At 35.2% G+C, this 13,871-nt stretch overlaps 1 protein-coding gene and 1 long non-coding RNA gene across 2 annotated transcripts; one reads left to right on the top strand and one right to left on the bottom strand.

Annotated features, from left to right (window-relative positions):
• Nucleotides 1-785: 785 nt before the first annotated feature.
• On the top strand, nt 786-9,304 carry LOC122606660 (villin-1). Its single transcript, XM_043779501.1, has 23 exons — nt 786-861; nt 1,406-1,501; nt 1,643-1,742; nt 1,877-1,945; nt 2,252-2,488; nt 2,593-2,770; nt 3,365-3,494; nt 3,962-4,127; nt 4,443-4,593; nt 4,730-4,815; nt 5,174-5,329; nt 5,589-5,657; nt 5,756-5,824; nt 5,924-6,061; nt 6,203-6,331; nt 6,464-6,611; nt 6,705-6,733; nt 6,937-7,077; nt 7,486-7,611; nt 7,738-7,800; nt 8,220-8,508; nt 8,687-8,841; nt 8,980-9,304. The coding sequence occupies exons 2-23, from the start codon at nt 1,449-1,451 to the stop codon at nt 9,091-9,093; spliced, it is 2,796 nt and encodes a 931-aa protein (XP_043635436.1). The 5' UTR covers nt 786-861; nt 1,406-1,448; the 3' UTR covers nt 9,094-9,304.
• A 1,404-nt stretch (nt 9,305-10,708) lies between these two features.
• On the bottom strand, nt 10,709-11,270 carry LOC122606661. Its single transcript, XR_006324970.1, has 2 exons — nt 11,215-11,270; nt 10,709-11,115 (listed from the first exon to the last, which is right to left on the bottom strand). It is a non-coding gene; the product is annotated as an uncharacterized LOC122606661 (long non-coding RNA).
• Nucleotides 11,271-13,871: the final 2,601 nt, after the last annotated feature.

A 13,871-nucleotide genomic window follows, 5' to 3' on the forward strand; every position in this document is an offset into this window, starting at 1 on the left:
AAATCTTTAGATTTGAGCCTATCAAAATTGAAAAACAAATAAGGTGAAGATCGAGAACAGTAGATTGACAAAATAATTATAAACCAAAAAGTTTTTAAATTAAATTTCCTAATTAATCAATTACTATATTTTTTTTTCTTTTTTCTAGTTTCTTTGTTAATTTTTATCAGATGTGAGCCTATATTATCACGCTAATGAACCCCTCACTCAATACCTTATAAGAAAAACGCTTTTAATAATGACAACATATTAGATAAAAACTTTGTTGCCTTGAACTCGAAATTGGTCTCCTCGTATTTAAATATATATATTTTTTAATTATTTGATTCACATCACATGCCACGTATGTCTATAAATCTATAACCAATTTTTTTTAGGAATTAAAAGAATCTTAACATTTGGATAAAAATTAAAGATCAAGATTTAAAGTTAATTTTTTAATCTTGATCATTAATTTTAATTCAAATATTTGAATTTTCTAATTTTTTTTTTTTTATGGTTATCGATAAAAAAAAATACTTCGATTAAGACTCTTATATGTACGAGTCAAAGTCGATAAATAACCCACTTAAATAGCTCAAACTGAAACAAAAATACATCACAAGTACGGAGTATATCTTTTGACCGTACTTCACTTCTACATTGTGCAGGTATCCATTACTTTTTACATTTTGTTGTTGGTTGGTCTGTAATATTTTGTACATTTTTAAGTTTGATTAATTTGGTGGGTCAAACTTTAAAGTAAGCATTTTGTTTTTTTATTATAAGCACATTCTGTCATTTGGTGTCAAACTTAAAAGAAGAAGAAAAAAAAGCTGCATTTTTTGGATCTTTACTTTTGAATTCTTACCCATAATTAAGGTTAGTTTTTTTTTACTCTTTCATATTTTGATGTTTAATTTCTTAGATTTTGTTTTTATTTGTAGAAAGTTTGAATCTTTAGTATGATCAGATCAAGATTTTAGAGTCTCCCTGTACCCTGCTCATGAGTATCATTGACATTGACAAAAGTTTACCCAATTGAAAAAAGTACTCGTAATACAGTAATAATATTAATAATTTTGGGTGTCAAATTCATGAAGTATTCTATTTGATATGGGTTATGTTAAATGTTGCCTACATTGCCAAGATTCTTATTGTATATTGAAATTTTGACTCTTTGAATAATCTCCTTCATATGATATGAATAAACTCTAGATGATGTTATTCTGGGTGTGTTTGGATTAGCTTCTTTTTTGGGCTTATTAAAAATTCCAAAAATCAAGAAGTTCATTTTTTCCGGGCTTAATGCTTATTAACTTGAGTTTGTTACAAGCTCATAGAAGTGCTTCATGACTTTTTGACTAGCCAACAAGCCCAAAAAGTAAGCTTATTTTTATTGATGATGGAAACTTATATGTTGCAGATTATGTTGAGCAGAACAAGTTAATCTTTCGGGTGGATGAAATATGGGATCCAACAAGATTATTGATTCCGATTTTCAGGGTGCAGGATCGAAGCTGTATCCTCTATAACTTATGCTTGACAGCACTTTAGAGACTTTGGTTGTTATGTACTTAGAGTCACTTTTAAGTACTTTAGATGTATGTGTCTTGTGTTACCTTTTCAAGTCTTGACATGTCCTTAATGTCATAATATTTAGCGGCTTAGAAATATGGTGTGTAGAGAACCTTCGTTTGGTTTCAGTGCCACAATCTTCACATGGGAAGTTCTTTTCTGGGAGTGCATATGTAGTTCTTCATGTAAGTAATTACCCGTTTTGCAACTTTAAGTCATTTAGACCAAGTGAATCGCAAAAATTTCTTTAAGATGTACTTCTTTTGATCCTGATTATATGGTAGCCATTGATAATTTTATGATTATATCATTGAGGCAGACAACTCTGTTAAAAAGTGGTGCTCTTCAGCATAACATACATTACTGGCTGGGAAAGGATGCCAATGAGGTATTTTCTACAACTTATATTCGTTTTATAGATTCCAATTGGTTGCAACTGCATTTAATCACATGAGCATCACAGATGATACATTAAAAATCACAGTCACTTTCAAATCAGACATCCAAAGGCCCCTTTAATCAAGATATATATGACATGAAATGAAAAGAAAACTGTTGCAATCTGAATATTGTTATTCTGCAAACCTTCATGTAATTTGAACACCCTTTTGGAAATGAATCATCTTTTGTGGGTGATTATGGAGGTCACAACTTTATCTAAAAAGTGATATAGGGCTATGTGCTGATGTGGCAGGTTGACTCAGCTTTGGCATCGGACAAAACACTCGAATTAGATGCAGCCTTGGGGTCTCAGTCTGTGCAATATAAAGAAGTTCAAGGTCAAGAAACTGGGAAATTCTTGTCATACTTTAAACCGTGCATCATCCCAGTCGAGGGTGTATATTCTTCAGGGCAAGTACATTTAAGTGGTCCTGCTTATAAAACCAGATTGTTAACATGCAAGGGAGATCGTGTGGTGCATGTGAAAGAAGTAAGTGTTCAACTTATTATAGTTAACAAAGTTCACAGCTTTACCCTTGAAATTTGCATATGAAAGATAACAAGTATTGTCTTAATGATGTGCATTATGATCAGGTGCCTTTTGCACGGTCATCCTTGAACCACCGTGACGTGTTCATACTTGACACCGCATCCAAAATTTTTCACTTCAGCGGATGTAATTCCAGCATACAGGAAAGAGCTAAAGCTTTGGAGGTGGTTCAGTATATTAAAGAATATAAACACAAGGGGGATTGCGAAGTCGCAGCCATAGGTTTGTTTGTTTTACTTAATGTGTGTGCCTTTTTTTCTATTTGTTCTTATTTTCAAGTGCCCGAAAGTTTAACTAGGTGGTGAGTAAGTCCCCCTGATAGTTCAGTGATTCGAACTCAGAACCTCTAGGTTATGTTAAGTGGTATTAAGATGAGTGGGCAGGTAGGTTCGTGAAGGGTCATAATGGGTCCTGCCTAATATGGGTCACATGTACTACCGGTTGTAACAGGCCGGGTCGCTTTGACCTACTAACACTTCTTTTGTTTTATTTTTAAAAAATTCAAATTGTATTTATTTACCATTGCTACACAAATATTACTAACCTAACTTTTGAAAAACGTTATGTAGGAGTTTCCTGCTGTATAAAATTTCATGTGACTTTCAACCTTTTTGAACCATTCTAATAGCTTTTTTTATGGGATCTGTTTGATATCACAGACAGCACAAGTCAACCAATTTACAAGTAAATGGCTCGAAACTGTCTCTTCTGCTGAACTGCTTCAATCGCTTGACCAGTCCTTGCTCTTCCTTTTCTAGTTAATTTTTGTGTGTAACAGAGTAAATTTTGACTTTTGACTATTTCAAAATATTGTAGAGGATGGAAAATTTGTTGGTGATGCTGAAGTGGGGGAATTCTGGAATTTTTTTGGTGGTTATGCTCCCATTCCCAAGGACCCACCCTCGGGCCAACAACAGGCTCAAAGTTTAGTCGTTAAGTTATTTTGGTGAGTTACTGCAACAAAGGTGTAAACCTTTTTTGTAAATTTATTTTTGTCATAGATTAGGTTTCTGTCATTTTAAGTGAAGGGTACTCAAGGCCAATTCAAAGATATTTTAGACCAACTCTTAGTTGAGTTGTGTTCGAGTATTTACTTATTTATAATTCTCGACATGTAAATCATGTGAGTCTAACCACCACGATTTAAGTTGATACTTCGAGTGACATTTGGTTTTTGCAAATACTACTGTAAATTGTCTCTATCGGTAAGCAAGCTTGAGCATGAAAATGAAGGCTCAGCCAAGCTCTCGCTTCATAGTGTTTCCACTCAATCTGGCTTAGTTACAACATATAAATTCTGTATTGATCATTGACCGCGTGGAGTGTTAGATTCCTTAACTTCTTATACACTACACTCATGACTTTTTGTGTATGCTGTTCTCTTAGATTGCTCTGTTTTCATTCTTCTAACAGGATATCACTTCAAGGAAAGTTTACCCAAAGTGGAAGTGGGAGGTTGAAAAGGTCGATGCTTGAATCTAATAAATGCTACATGCTGGATGGTGATATTCAGATTTTTGTATGGATGGGAAGAATTACGTCAATTACAGAACGGAAGACTTCAATCTCAGCGGCCGAGGTAGTGTTTGTTCTTGGCCGATCACACATGGATATGTCTGTATTATAGGTGGTCAAATGGGTGGGTATGGTGCCTGCCATCACGTTTTTCTCCATTTCATAATTTCATGAATAACCTACAATTAAAACTTCTGTGTTTAGGAAGTTATGTAATTTGGGCTACTTTTAATGCATTTCACATGTTTCCTTTGTAGATAGTTATTTAGTTTTCCCAATATGTATCCTTTGTAATATGACCCATTATTAGGAAGTTATGTAATTTAGGAAGATGTATCTAGTGTGCTTTATGCCTCTGATATATATCCATGCATTACAGGATTTCCTCCGTGCTCAGGAAAGACCCGTAAATACCCATTTAGCCTTTTTAACGGAAGGATCAGAGACCACCCAATTCAAGTCATATTTTGCTGATTGGCCTCAAACAGTGGAGCCAAAGCTTTACGAAGAAGGTCGTGGGAAAGTAGCAGGTAATTTTCCGTTGGCAGTAAATTTTAGAAAATTAGTAATGTCAAAGTTGTTAATATGGCAGTTTTTCGTTATCATGCTTTCTTTTTAACAGTTTAGCTGCATAAACATAATATTTGACATCTTTTTCCACTTTAGCAATGTTCAAGCAAACAGGTTATGATGTGGAGGAGCTTCCTGATGAAGAGGACAAGTCACATATGGATTGCAATGGTACACTAAAGGTTACTCTCTACCAATGGTTACGTAATTTAATTTACAACAAAAAAGTCTTTCACTAGAAGTGGCAGGACGAGTGTGTTGGCCTGAAAACACTTTCTGTTTTAAAGTATTAGAGTAATCAAACGATAGTGCGTTTAATATTACTACCAAAATAATCTTAACTTTTGAACAGTGTTGGAGGTCGTATGCACTAAAATTCAATTCGAGATCTTCATCCCGTTTAAACTTTTTTATCTGTTTTTATGATGTCATGCCTGAGATTAAAAGTAACCCAAATCAACTCATTCTTAAGTAAGTGTCAAAATTGCCACTTATATCTTGCAACACCTCTCACACTTGGATGGTTTTGATACCCCGTAGGTTTGGAGAGTGAATAGTGGTAAACTCTCCCCAGTTCCAGTCGTAGAACAGAGAAAGCTTTATAGCGGTGACTGCTATGCCGTGCAGTACACATATGCTGCCAATGGAAGAGAGGAGCGTCTTTTCTATATTTGGCTGGGAAATAAGAGTTCAATGGTAAGCACTGCTTGTTCTTATCATTGATATGAAACTTTTATATCACATTTTATCCTCGAGTTTCTTGACTTGAAAGGTGAAAGAACTTAGGAGTACATCAATAATTATTCAATAGACTTTTCTAAATATATTAAGCTACAAAGTTTAACTTTTATTTGGTTGAAGTCAATCAACTTGAAGACATCTCGTTATTATGTTATTGAAGTCTTTAGTTTGTACTTTGTATGTAATTGTTTCCCCGATTTCTCTCATTATGCAGGAAGATAGGGATGATGCAATATCTCTGACAAGTGGTGTTGTTGATTCAGCTAAAGGAGACCCAGTTTTGGTTAGTTATTCTCCAACTATCAAATAATTGGATATAATTATTTTCCAAATGTGTATCCCTAGTAAGTGTTTGTTAACATACTAGATTCATGATTTCAGGGTCGGATTGTCGAGAACAAGGAACCTTCTCAGTTTTTTATGATATTTCAGACACTAATCATGTTTAAGGTTTGCACTTTTTCGTACCATGGTTGTTATTTTCTCATGATGCTCCCCATTTAATGTGGATCGTCCATGTTTCTAAGTTGGCATTTTCTTCTTCTTGAGGGTGGAATGGGTTCACGATACAAATCCTATATTACTGAGAACGGCCTTGATGATGAAACTTATAATGATAAAAAGACCGCCCTTTTTCGTGTCCAAGGAACAAATCGTCAAAATATGCAGGCTGTCCAAGTTGATCAAGTAAGCCTGTGTTTATTATCCGGATTAGTATATTACTTCAAAGTTATCAAATAGTATATATATCTGATCTAACAATACGTAAATGATCACATTTCCATGTGTATATGAATTCTCAAACTTTTTGCTACAACATTATTGCAGGTTTGTCGATCTTTAAATTCTTCATGCTGTTACATTTTGAAAGCTCAGGGATCTATCTTCACCTGGCTAGGAAATCTCTCCACTACTCGCGATCATGATCTTCTGTACGGAATGTTAGATTTGATAAATGTTGGTACACATCCTGGCATCTGGTTTTAATTTTCTCAACCAGTCACTCTGTCTTTTCCTTACAAGTTTTGCCCTCTGAATTTGTCTTTAAGCTCCTCATGCGAATACATTTCAACTTGTTGCTGTTTGTAGCCAACATGGCAACCTATATTAGTTAGGGAAGGTAGCGAACCCGATATTTTCTGGGAGGCACTCGGTGGGAAGACTGAATATCCAAAGGAGAAAGAGATTAAAAGATTTGTTGAAGATCCGCATTTGTTTGTTTGTACATTCACCGAAGGTAAGAAAAATATGTATATATCGTTATGCAGTTTTTAAAAGGTGGTATGGATTTATTTTGTCTAATGTGGTTCCTGCCTCCTTTTTTATACAGATGCCGTTTCTCAATCAAGTAATCTGAAGGTAATTTTTTTTTTCTCTTCATCTGCATTGATTATTGAATGTGCTTCAAGTAAAAACTAGTCTGTCATGATGTATGCTTGTATGTCGGCTGACATGTATGTCCATGGCAGATCTTGAATCCAATTTCCAATCCTTCTATAGTCCTTTTTATTCTTTCTGTTTTAAAATTTCTGTCCAACTGTGGATTTCCATGTTATATTCAGGTGAAAGAGATATTTAACTTCGGTCAGGATGATTTAACTACCGAAGATGTCTTAGTACTCGACTGCTCCACTGAAATTTTCGTGTGGATAGGCCACAGTTCACTTGTTAAATCAAAGCAACAAGCCCTTTCTATAGGACTGGTATGATTGTTTTGACTCCTTATAAATTTTTTGGATTCCCCACTCCTGAAAGTGTTAAGATGCAAATACACGATGGCCCTACAAATTTCAGCTCAAATTATTCTAGTTTACATGTATAGTAATAACATACACTGCTAATCACATAAAGTTGCAATAAACACATCACATAGTGCAAGTGTTTAATTATTCATATATCTATTGCGTATTTGGATATCTTGTGGACCAAAATCAGTGGAATTAGTATTCAAACAACGTCATCAGGTGAAAAGCTAGCTAATGCACTTTATGTTTGCCATTTTTTCAGAAAGTGAATATTACAGTGGTACTGTAAGTGACTGATGCAAGACAATCAAATAAATTTTCTTTGATCTATTTCTTTGTTTAATTTAAAAAATGCTCCTTTGACAGGCATTCCTTAAGAAAGACATTTTGGGAGAATGCTTATCCATGGATACTCCCACATACATTGTTACAGAAGGGCATGAACCACCTTTTTTCACTCGTTTTTTTGAATGGGATGCTTCAAAGGCAAACGTAAGTAAACTGTTTCCTTGTGCTTCTATTCGAGCTCTTTTTTTTTTTTGTAGATTCTCTTAAATAGCAGTTAAATTATTATGATTTTTTTGAGTCGTGATACTCTGTTGGACTTTCTTTTGGTAGATGCTTGGCAACTCATTTGAGAGAAAGCTTGCTATTCTAAAAGGGCAATCGCAGAAACTCGAAGTAAGCAACTCTTCAACATTATTAATTTTAGTGGTGCAAAATGAATTGGTTGAGCGTGTTCGAGTATCCGGTCAAAATGAGTCAACCCATAATAAATTATAGTCTGAAATGATTAAGCTTTTTATAAATAGTTAATGTGTCTAAGATGATCACAAAACATATTTCATTTTCCAAAAGTAATCTAGTGTTTCGAATAAAGTTATTTAGGAGGTTTAAGGCATTACAAATTTGTCAACACTTGATCTGTACAACCAATTTGATCTGTTTCCCCTTTAGGCCAGTTTTGCCAGAATTTACCTGTTAGAGATAAGGCATGGCCATAATGTACTCATTCACAATCAAATAGGTGGAAACAACCACCTTAAATCAATTATTTTGAAGCTCACATACTTACTTATGCTAACATTTTTTTATTGTAGTCACCTTTAAGAAATTCACCACACGTTTATTCCAAAGAGACCACTCCAAATGGCTTCAGAAGACCCTCTCCAACTCCAAACGGTTCGAGAAGACCATCTCCCACTCCCAATGGCTCAAGAAGACAGTCTCCAGCTCCTAACGGATTGACCCGAAGACAGTCTCTTGATTCCTACACGTTCAGATCTCCCACATTTTCAAGTCCAGATAATACCACTAGCAATCGTCGATTTTCAAGTCCAATTCCCAGAATGAGCCCATCTGCAAGTTCCCCTGATGTTCGCACTGCAGGTACTTTTTCAGTTTCTTATCAGACAAAACAAAACAGAATAAAGTAGTAAAAGAAGTGGTATTGTTTGACTAAATGAAGTCAAATCCAAGTCAATTTGACCTCAAAAGTTGAACTGTCTCTTTAGATCCGATTAGTTAATTCTTTTTGTTGTATCACTCAAATCTTTCTCGTAAACAGATCATGCACCAGTTTCTGCAAGTCCTTCAACAGAAGCAGAAAACCTTCCCTCCAAAGATTCGGGTCCTAAGCAGGAGTTGGTCAACTATCCATACGATCGGGTAAAAATCAACTCAAACAATCCGGTTCCAGATATAGACATTACAAAGAGAGAGGTACTTGCTTAAATCTCTATTTTACAGAAATTTAAGCTATATCTATTCTCTTGAACTTTAGAGTTCTTGAAGACGTGTGTCATCGACTTTATATCTCACTACTGATTGTACATTATGTTTTCGGGTGTTTTTGTGCAGGCCTATCTATCCGAAGAGGAGTTCCAAGAGAAATTTGCCATGCCGAAAAGAGCTTTTTACCAACTTCCGAGATGGAAACAAAACAAACTAAAGATGTCCCTCTTTCTCTTCTAAATTTTATAATAATGAATGCTTTGTAATAAGGTCTAATGTGTAGTTAAGCGTGATTGAACGAGAGTAGTATTAGAATGAATGAATATATTGTAACTCATTTGTTGTTTGTATGTTTTGATGCTTACAATGTATCCGAGAGCCAAAGATGACAAAACTGATGTGGTTTGAGTAAACTTAAATTCAAATTCAGTGTAAGAACAGATTTATTATAGAACATTGGTTTGTATTTGTGATCATGGTATGATTGACTTCTAGATTTTCCGTCTACCATTGATACTCTTTCTTGTTATATAGATTTAGATATATAAATGAGAAGATAATCCGTATTGCACCGTTTTACATATTTTAGGTACTGCCATGTTAAAAAAAGTTACAAGTTAAATCTTTGAATTTGTTAAACATACAATCTCTTGAATTTTACATAATCCTTTCTTAAATTTTACATAATTTCCCCTGCTTTACCTAAGATAGATACTGAATGTTTTAATTAACCTTTCCTTTATAAAAATTTAGATTATTATTGTTGTTATTATTATTATTAACCACTTTCAAGATAGTCTAGTGATTATACGTTTTGATGGCTTTATAAGAAATTATAGTTCACATTTTCCTAAATAATTATTTTGTGAGTAGTCAAGAAAAATATTCAAATTGACCTTGAATCCACGATCATGGGATACACTTGTAATCGTCAATAGTTTTATTGGCATGCCACTAAATTCGAGTTTTATCGACACTTTTAAAACTATATAGACAATGCTTATATCTTTTAGTGACATATTTTGTTTGAGAAAGTGTCACTAAATTAAAATTTTAGTGATATTTTTAAAAGATAACATAATGTCCCATCTTCATTTTTTATGATTGGCTTATTACTTTTATATCCCGTTTAAATCCCACCACTCTTCATATATGCACCGTGCAAGTTCCCCCGCATCTAAGAATGGACAAGCTCTCCCACGACGAGTTGGTGCCAATCACGTCCATCATTATGAGGTTGACGATGGGTTGAAGACTAGGTAGTTTGGGTTATGACTGACACTTATTTTTATTGATGATGGAAACTTATATGTCGCAGATTATCTTGAGTAGAACAGGTTAATCTTTCGGGTGGATAAAATATGGGATCCAACAAGATTATTGATTCCGATTTTCAGGGTGCAGGATCAAAGCTGTATCCTCTTTATAACTTATGCTTGTTACCTTTTCAAGTCTCGACATGTTCTTTTGGTTTCAGTGCCACAATCTTCGTTTGGTTTAGAAATATTGTATTGGGAACCTTCGTTTGGTTTCAGTGCCACAATCTTCACATGGGATGTTCTTTGCTGGGAGCGCATAACTACATATGTAGTTCTTCATGTAAGTAATTACCCGTTTTGCAACTTTAAGTCATTTAGACCAAGTGAATCGAAAAAATTTCTTTAAGATGTACTTCTTTTGATCCTGATTCTATGGTAGCCATTGATAATTTTATGATTATATTATTGAGGCAGACAACTCGGTTAAAAAGTGTTGCTCTTCAGCATAACATACATTATTGGCTGGGAAAGGATGCCTATGAGGTATTTTCTACAACTTATATTCGTTTTATAGATTCCAATTGGTTGCAACTGCATTTAATCACATGAGCATCACAGATGATACATTAAAAATCAGTCACTTTCAAATCAGACATCCAAAGGCCCCTTTAATCAAGATATACATGACATGAAATGAAAAGAAAACTGTTGCGATCTGTATATTGTTATTCTGCAAACCTTCATGTAATTTGAACACCCTTTTGGAAATGAATCATCTTTCGTGGGTGATTATGGAGGTCACAACTTTATCTAAAAAGTGATATAGGGCTATGTGCTGATGTGGCAGGTTGACTCAGCTTTGGCATCGGACAAAACACTCGAATTAGATGCAGCCTTGGGGTCTCAGTCTGTGCAATATAAAGAAGTTCAAGATCATACTTTCAACCGTGCACCATCCCAGTCGAGGGTGTATATTCTTCAGGGCAAGTACATTTAAGTGGTCCTGCTTATAAAACCAGATTGTTAACATGCAAGGGAGATCGTGTGGTGCATGTGAAAGAAGTGTTCAATTTATAATAGATAACAAAGTTAACAGCTTTACCCTTGAAATTTGCATTCGAAAGATAACTAGTATTGTCTTAATGATGTGCATTATGATCAGGTGCCTTTTGCATGGTCATCCTTGAACCACCGCGATGTGTTCATACTTGACACAACATCCAAAATTTTCCACTTCAGCGAATGTAGTTCCAGCATACAGGCTAGAGCTAAAGCTTTGGAGGTGGTTCAGTATATTAAAGAATATAAACACAAGGGGGATTGCGAAGTCGCAGCCATAGGTTTGTCTGTTTTCCTTAATGTGTGTCCCTTTTTCTATTTGTTCTTGTTTTGAAGTGCCTGGATGTCTAACTAGGAGGTGAGTAAGCCCCCCGATAGTTCAGTGATTCGAACTCAGAGCATCTAGGTTATGTTAAGTGACATTAAGATGAGTGGGCAGGTAGGTTCGTGAAGGGCCAAAATGGGTCCTGCCTAATATGGGTCATGTTTACTACCGGCTGGAACAGGCCGGGTCGCGTTGACCCACTAACTTTTCTTTTGGTTCGTTTTTAAAAATTCGAATTGTATTTTATTTACCATGCTACACAAATATTACTAACCTAACTCCTGAAAAAAGTTATGTAGGGGGTTCATGCTGTAAAAATCTTCATGTGACTTTCAACCTTTTTGAACCATTCTAATAGCTTTTTTTTATGGGATCTGTTTGAAACCACAGACAGCACAAGCCAACCAATTTACAAGTAAATGGATTGAAACTGTCTCTTCTACTGAACTGCTTCAATTGCTTGACCAGTCCTTGCTCTTCCGTTTCTAGTTAAATTTTGTGTGTAGCAGAGTAAATTTTGACTTGTGATTTTTTCAAAATGTTGTAGAGGATGGAAAATTTGTTGGTGATGCTGAAGTGGGGGAATTCTGGAATTTTTTTGGTGGTTATGCTCCCATTCCCAAGGACCCACCCTTGGGCCAACAAAAGCTTATAATCATTTGAGGAGTCGAAATAAAAACCAATGTCTTTATCAGAATCAAATGGAAAAGTAAAGTTTGGGTTAGACAGTAGCTTAGGCACCAAGGGATTCCATAAAGCCATACTAATGATGGTTTTCGAGGAGGCAACACATACCAGTCCTGCAGTGCATCCAAGCTCACTAAAGCAAATCAAATCTAGGATAGCTTCTTCTTAAAACCAAGGATGCTAACAGAACCGTGGTTTTGGTTTTGGGGTTTGCAGCAATCTACAAACGGCTTATCATGTACTTTATAGGATTTTGATGTTAATGTAATGGACGAGATGCATCTTTCCAAACATATGTGCCCATAGAAAAAATTTCCGACAGTTGGAAACATACTTGAAACTACGTATGGATTTGGCTCTAAGTCTTGGTAAAATCTCATATAATAGATTAATATCAACTGCTATTGATAATAATACTGATCTTTACAAAACTTCCAGCCAAGTTCATTTGTCATTTCATGTTTCCAAGCACCGGAATCAACACATATGTTTGGAAAGATGATATCTTTCAAACATGGGAGAAATAATTTTATCTTTCCAAACATATGTGACGATAGAAAGAATGTGTTTGAAACAGACTTGAAATAATATATGAACTTGGTCGGAAGTCTTGATAAGATCTCATATTTTATTATATTAATATCAATATCAATCAATGGAATATGAGATCTTACCCAAGATTTATGACCAAACCTATATGTCGTTTCAATTCTATGTAATCAAATTACCTCCATCCCAAAAATCAAATTGTCTGAAACATTATTTGATACAGAACATACCTGAAAGCTTCCTTGACAGTCTGAATGACTGTGACAGTCTTCTTGACAATTTGGTCGCACAAATAAACATGGGTACACAAACAACCAAAGTGGAGGTTTTCTATAAAGACACACAACAAAGGCGTTGCAGTTACCTTTGTTGGAGAAAACTGGAAGTCGTTCTGTACCAAAAATGACATTGAGCACGACCATTACCTATTGTTCACATCCAAGGGAAAAAAGATGACGATGGCCTTTTCAACTCCAATGGCTTAGGAGTGGACATCAGTTTCAACCACCTGTATACCAATCCGGCTCACGCCCACAGGAATAACAGTCCCTACTTCTTAAAACAGTTTGAATCACGATCCCTAAACACCCACGTGCTGGTATTATCTTACTCAAGTCAACTTTCGTCTTATGCAACATCACATAACTAATATAAAATCTTCGTTTTTCACCAGACCATAGCAAGGGGATTTGTGTATGAGCACAAGCTGAATGACTACACTTTGGCCATCATACGTTGCCGTAATTTCATAGATGGAGCCCCACTTCTTAAATTTATTGATGAAGAAGATCCCAGCAAGTACATGCGAATATGCGATTTAGACTGGCCAAAGTTCTTTCCATAAGACAGGCTCTTGGAGTGTCCTACCCTTTGAGCTACGTCAACATCCCTGCATCGACGGCGACACAGTTTATTTTCACATCTGTTAGGCACCATCTTACTTTCAACTAAGGAAGCAATAGTCTATCTTATTATATCTAAATGCGAACCCTTGAACCGAATAATGTTTACAATTCAATAAGTATTCAATAAAACATACACCAAGCTTTTGAGTTCTACTCCAATGGTATCACCTTTTTGTACCTTGCATTCTACAATTCACCAACCACGGAAATGTCACATCGACCAAACTCGAAAAA

The sequence above is a fragment of the Erigeron canadensis genome, chromosome 7 (assembly GCF_010389155.1).
Source record: "Erigeron canadensis isolate Cc75 chromosome 7, C_canadensis_v1, whole genome shotgun sequence".
NCBI lineage: Eukaryota > Viridiplantae > Streptophyta > Magnoliopsida > Asterales > Asteraceae > Erigeron > Erigeron canadensis.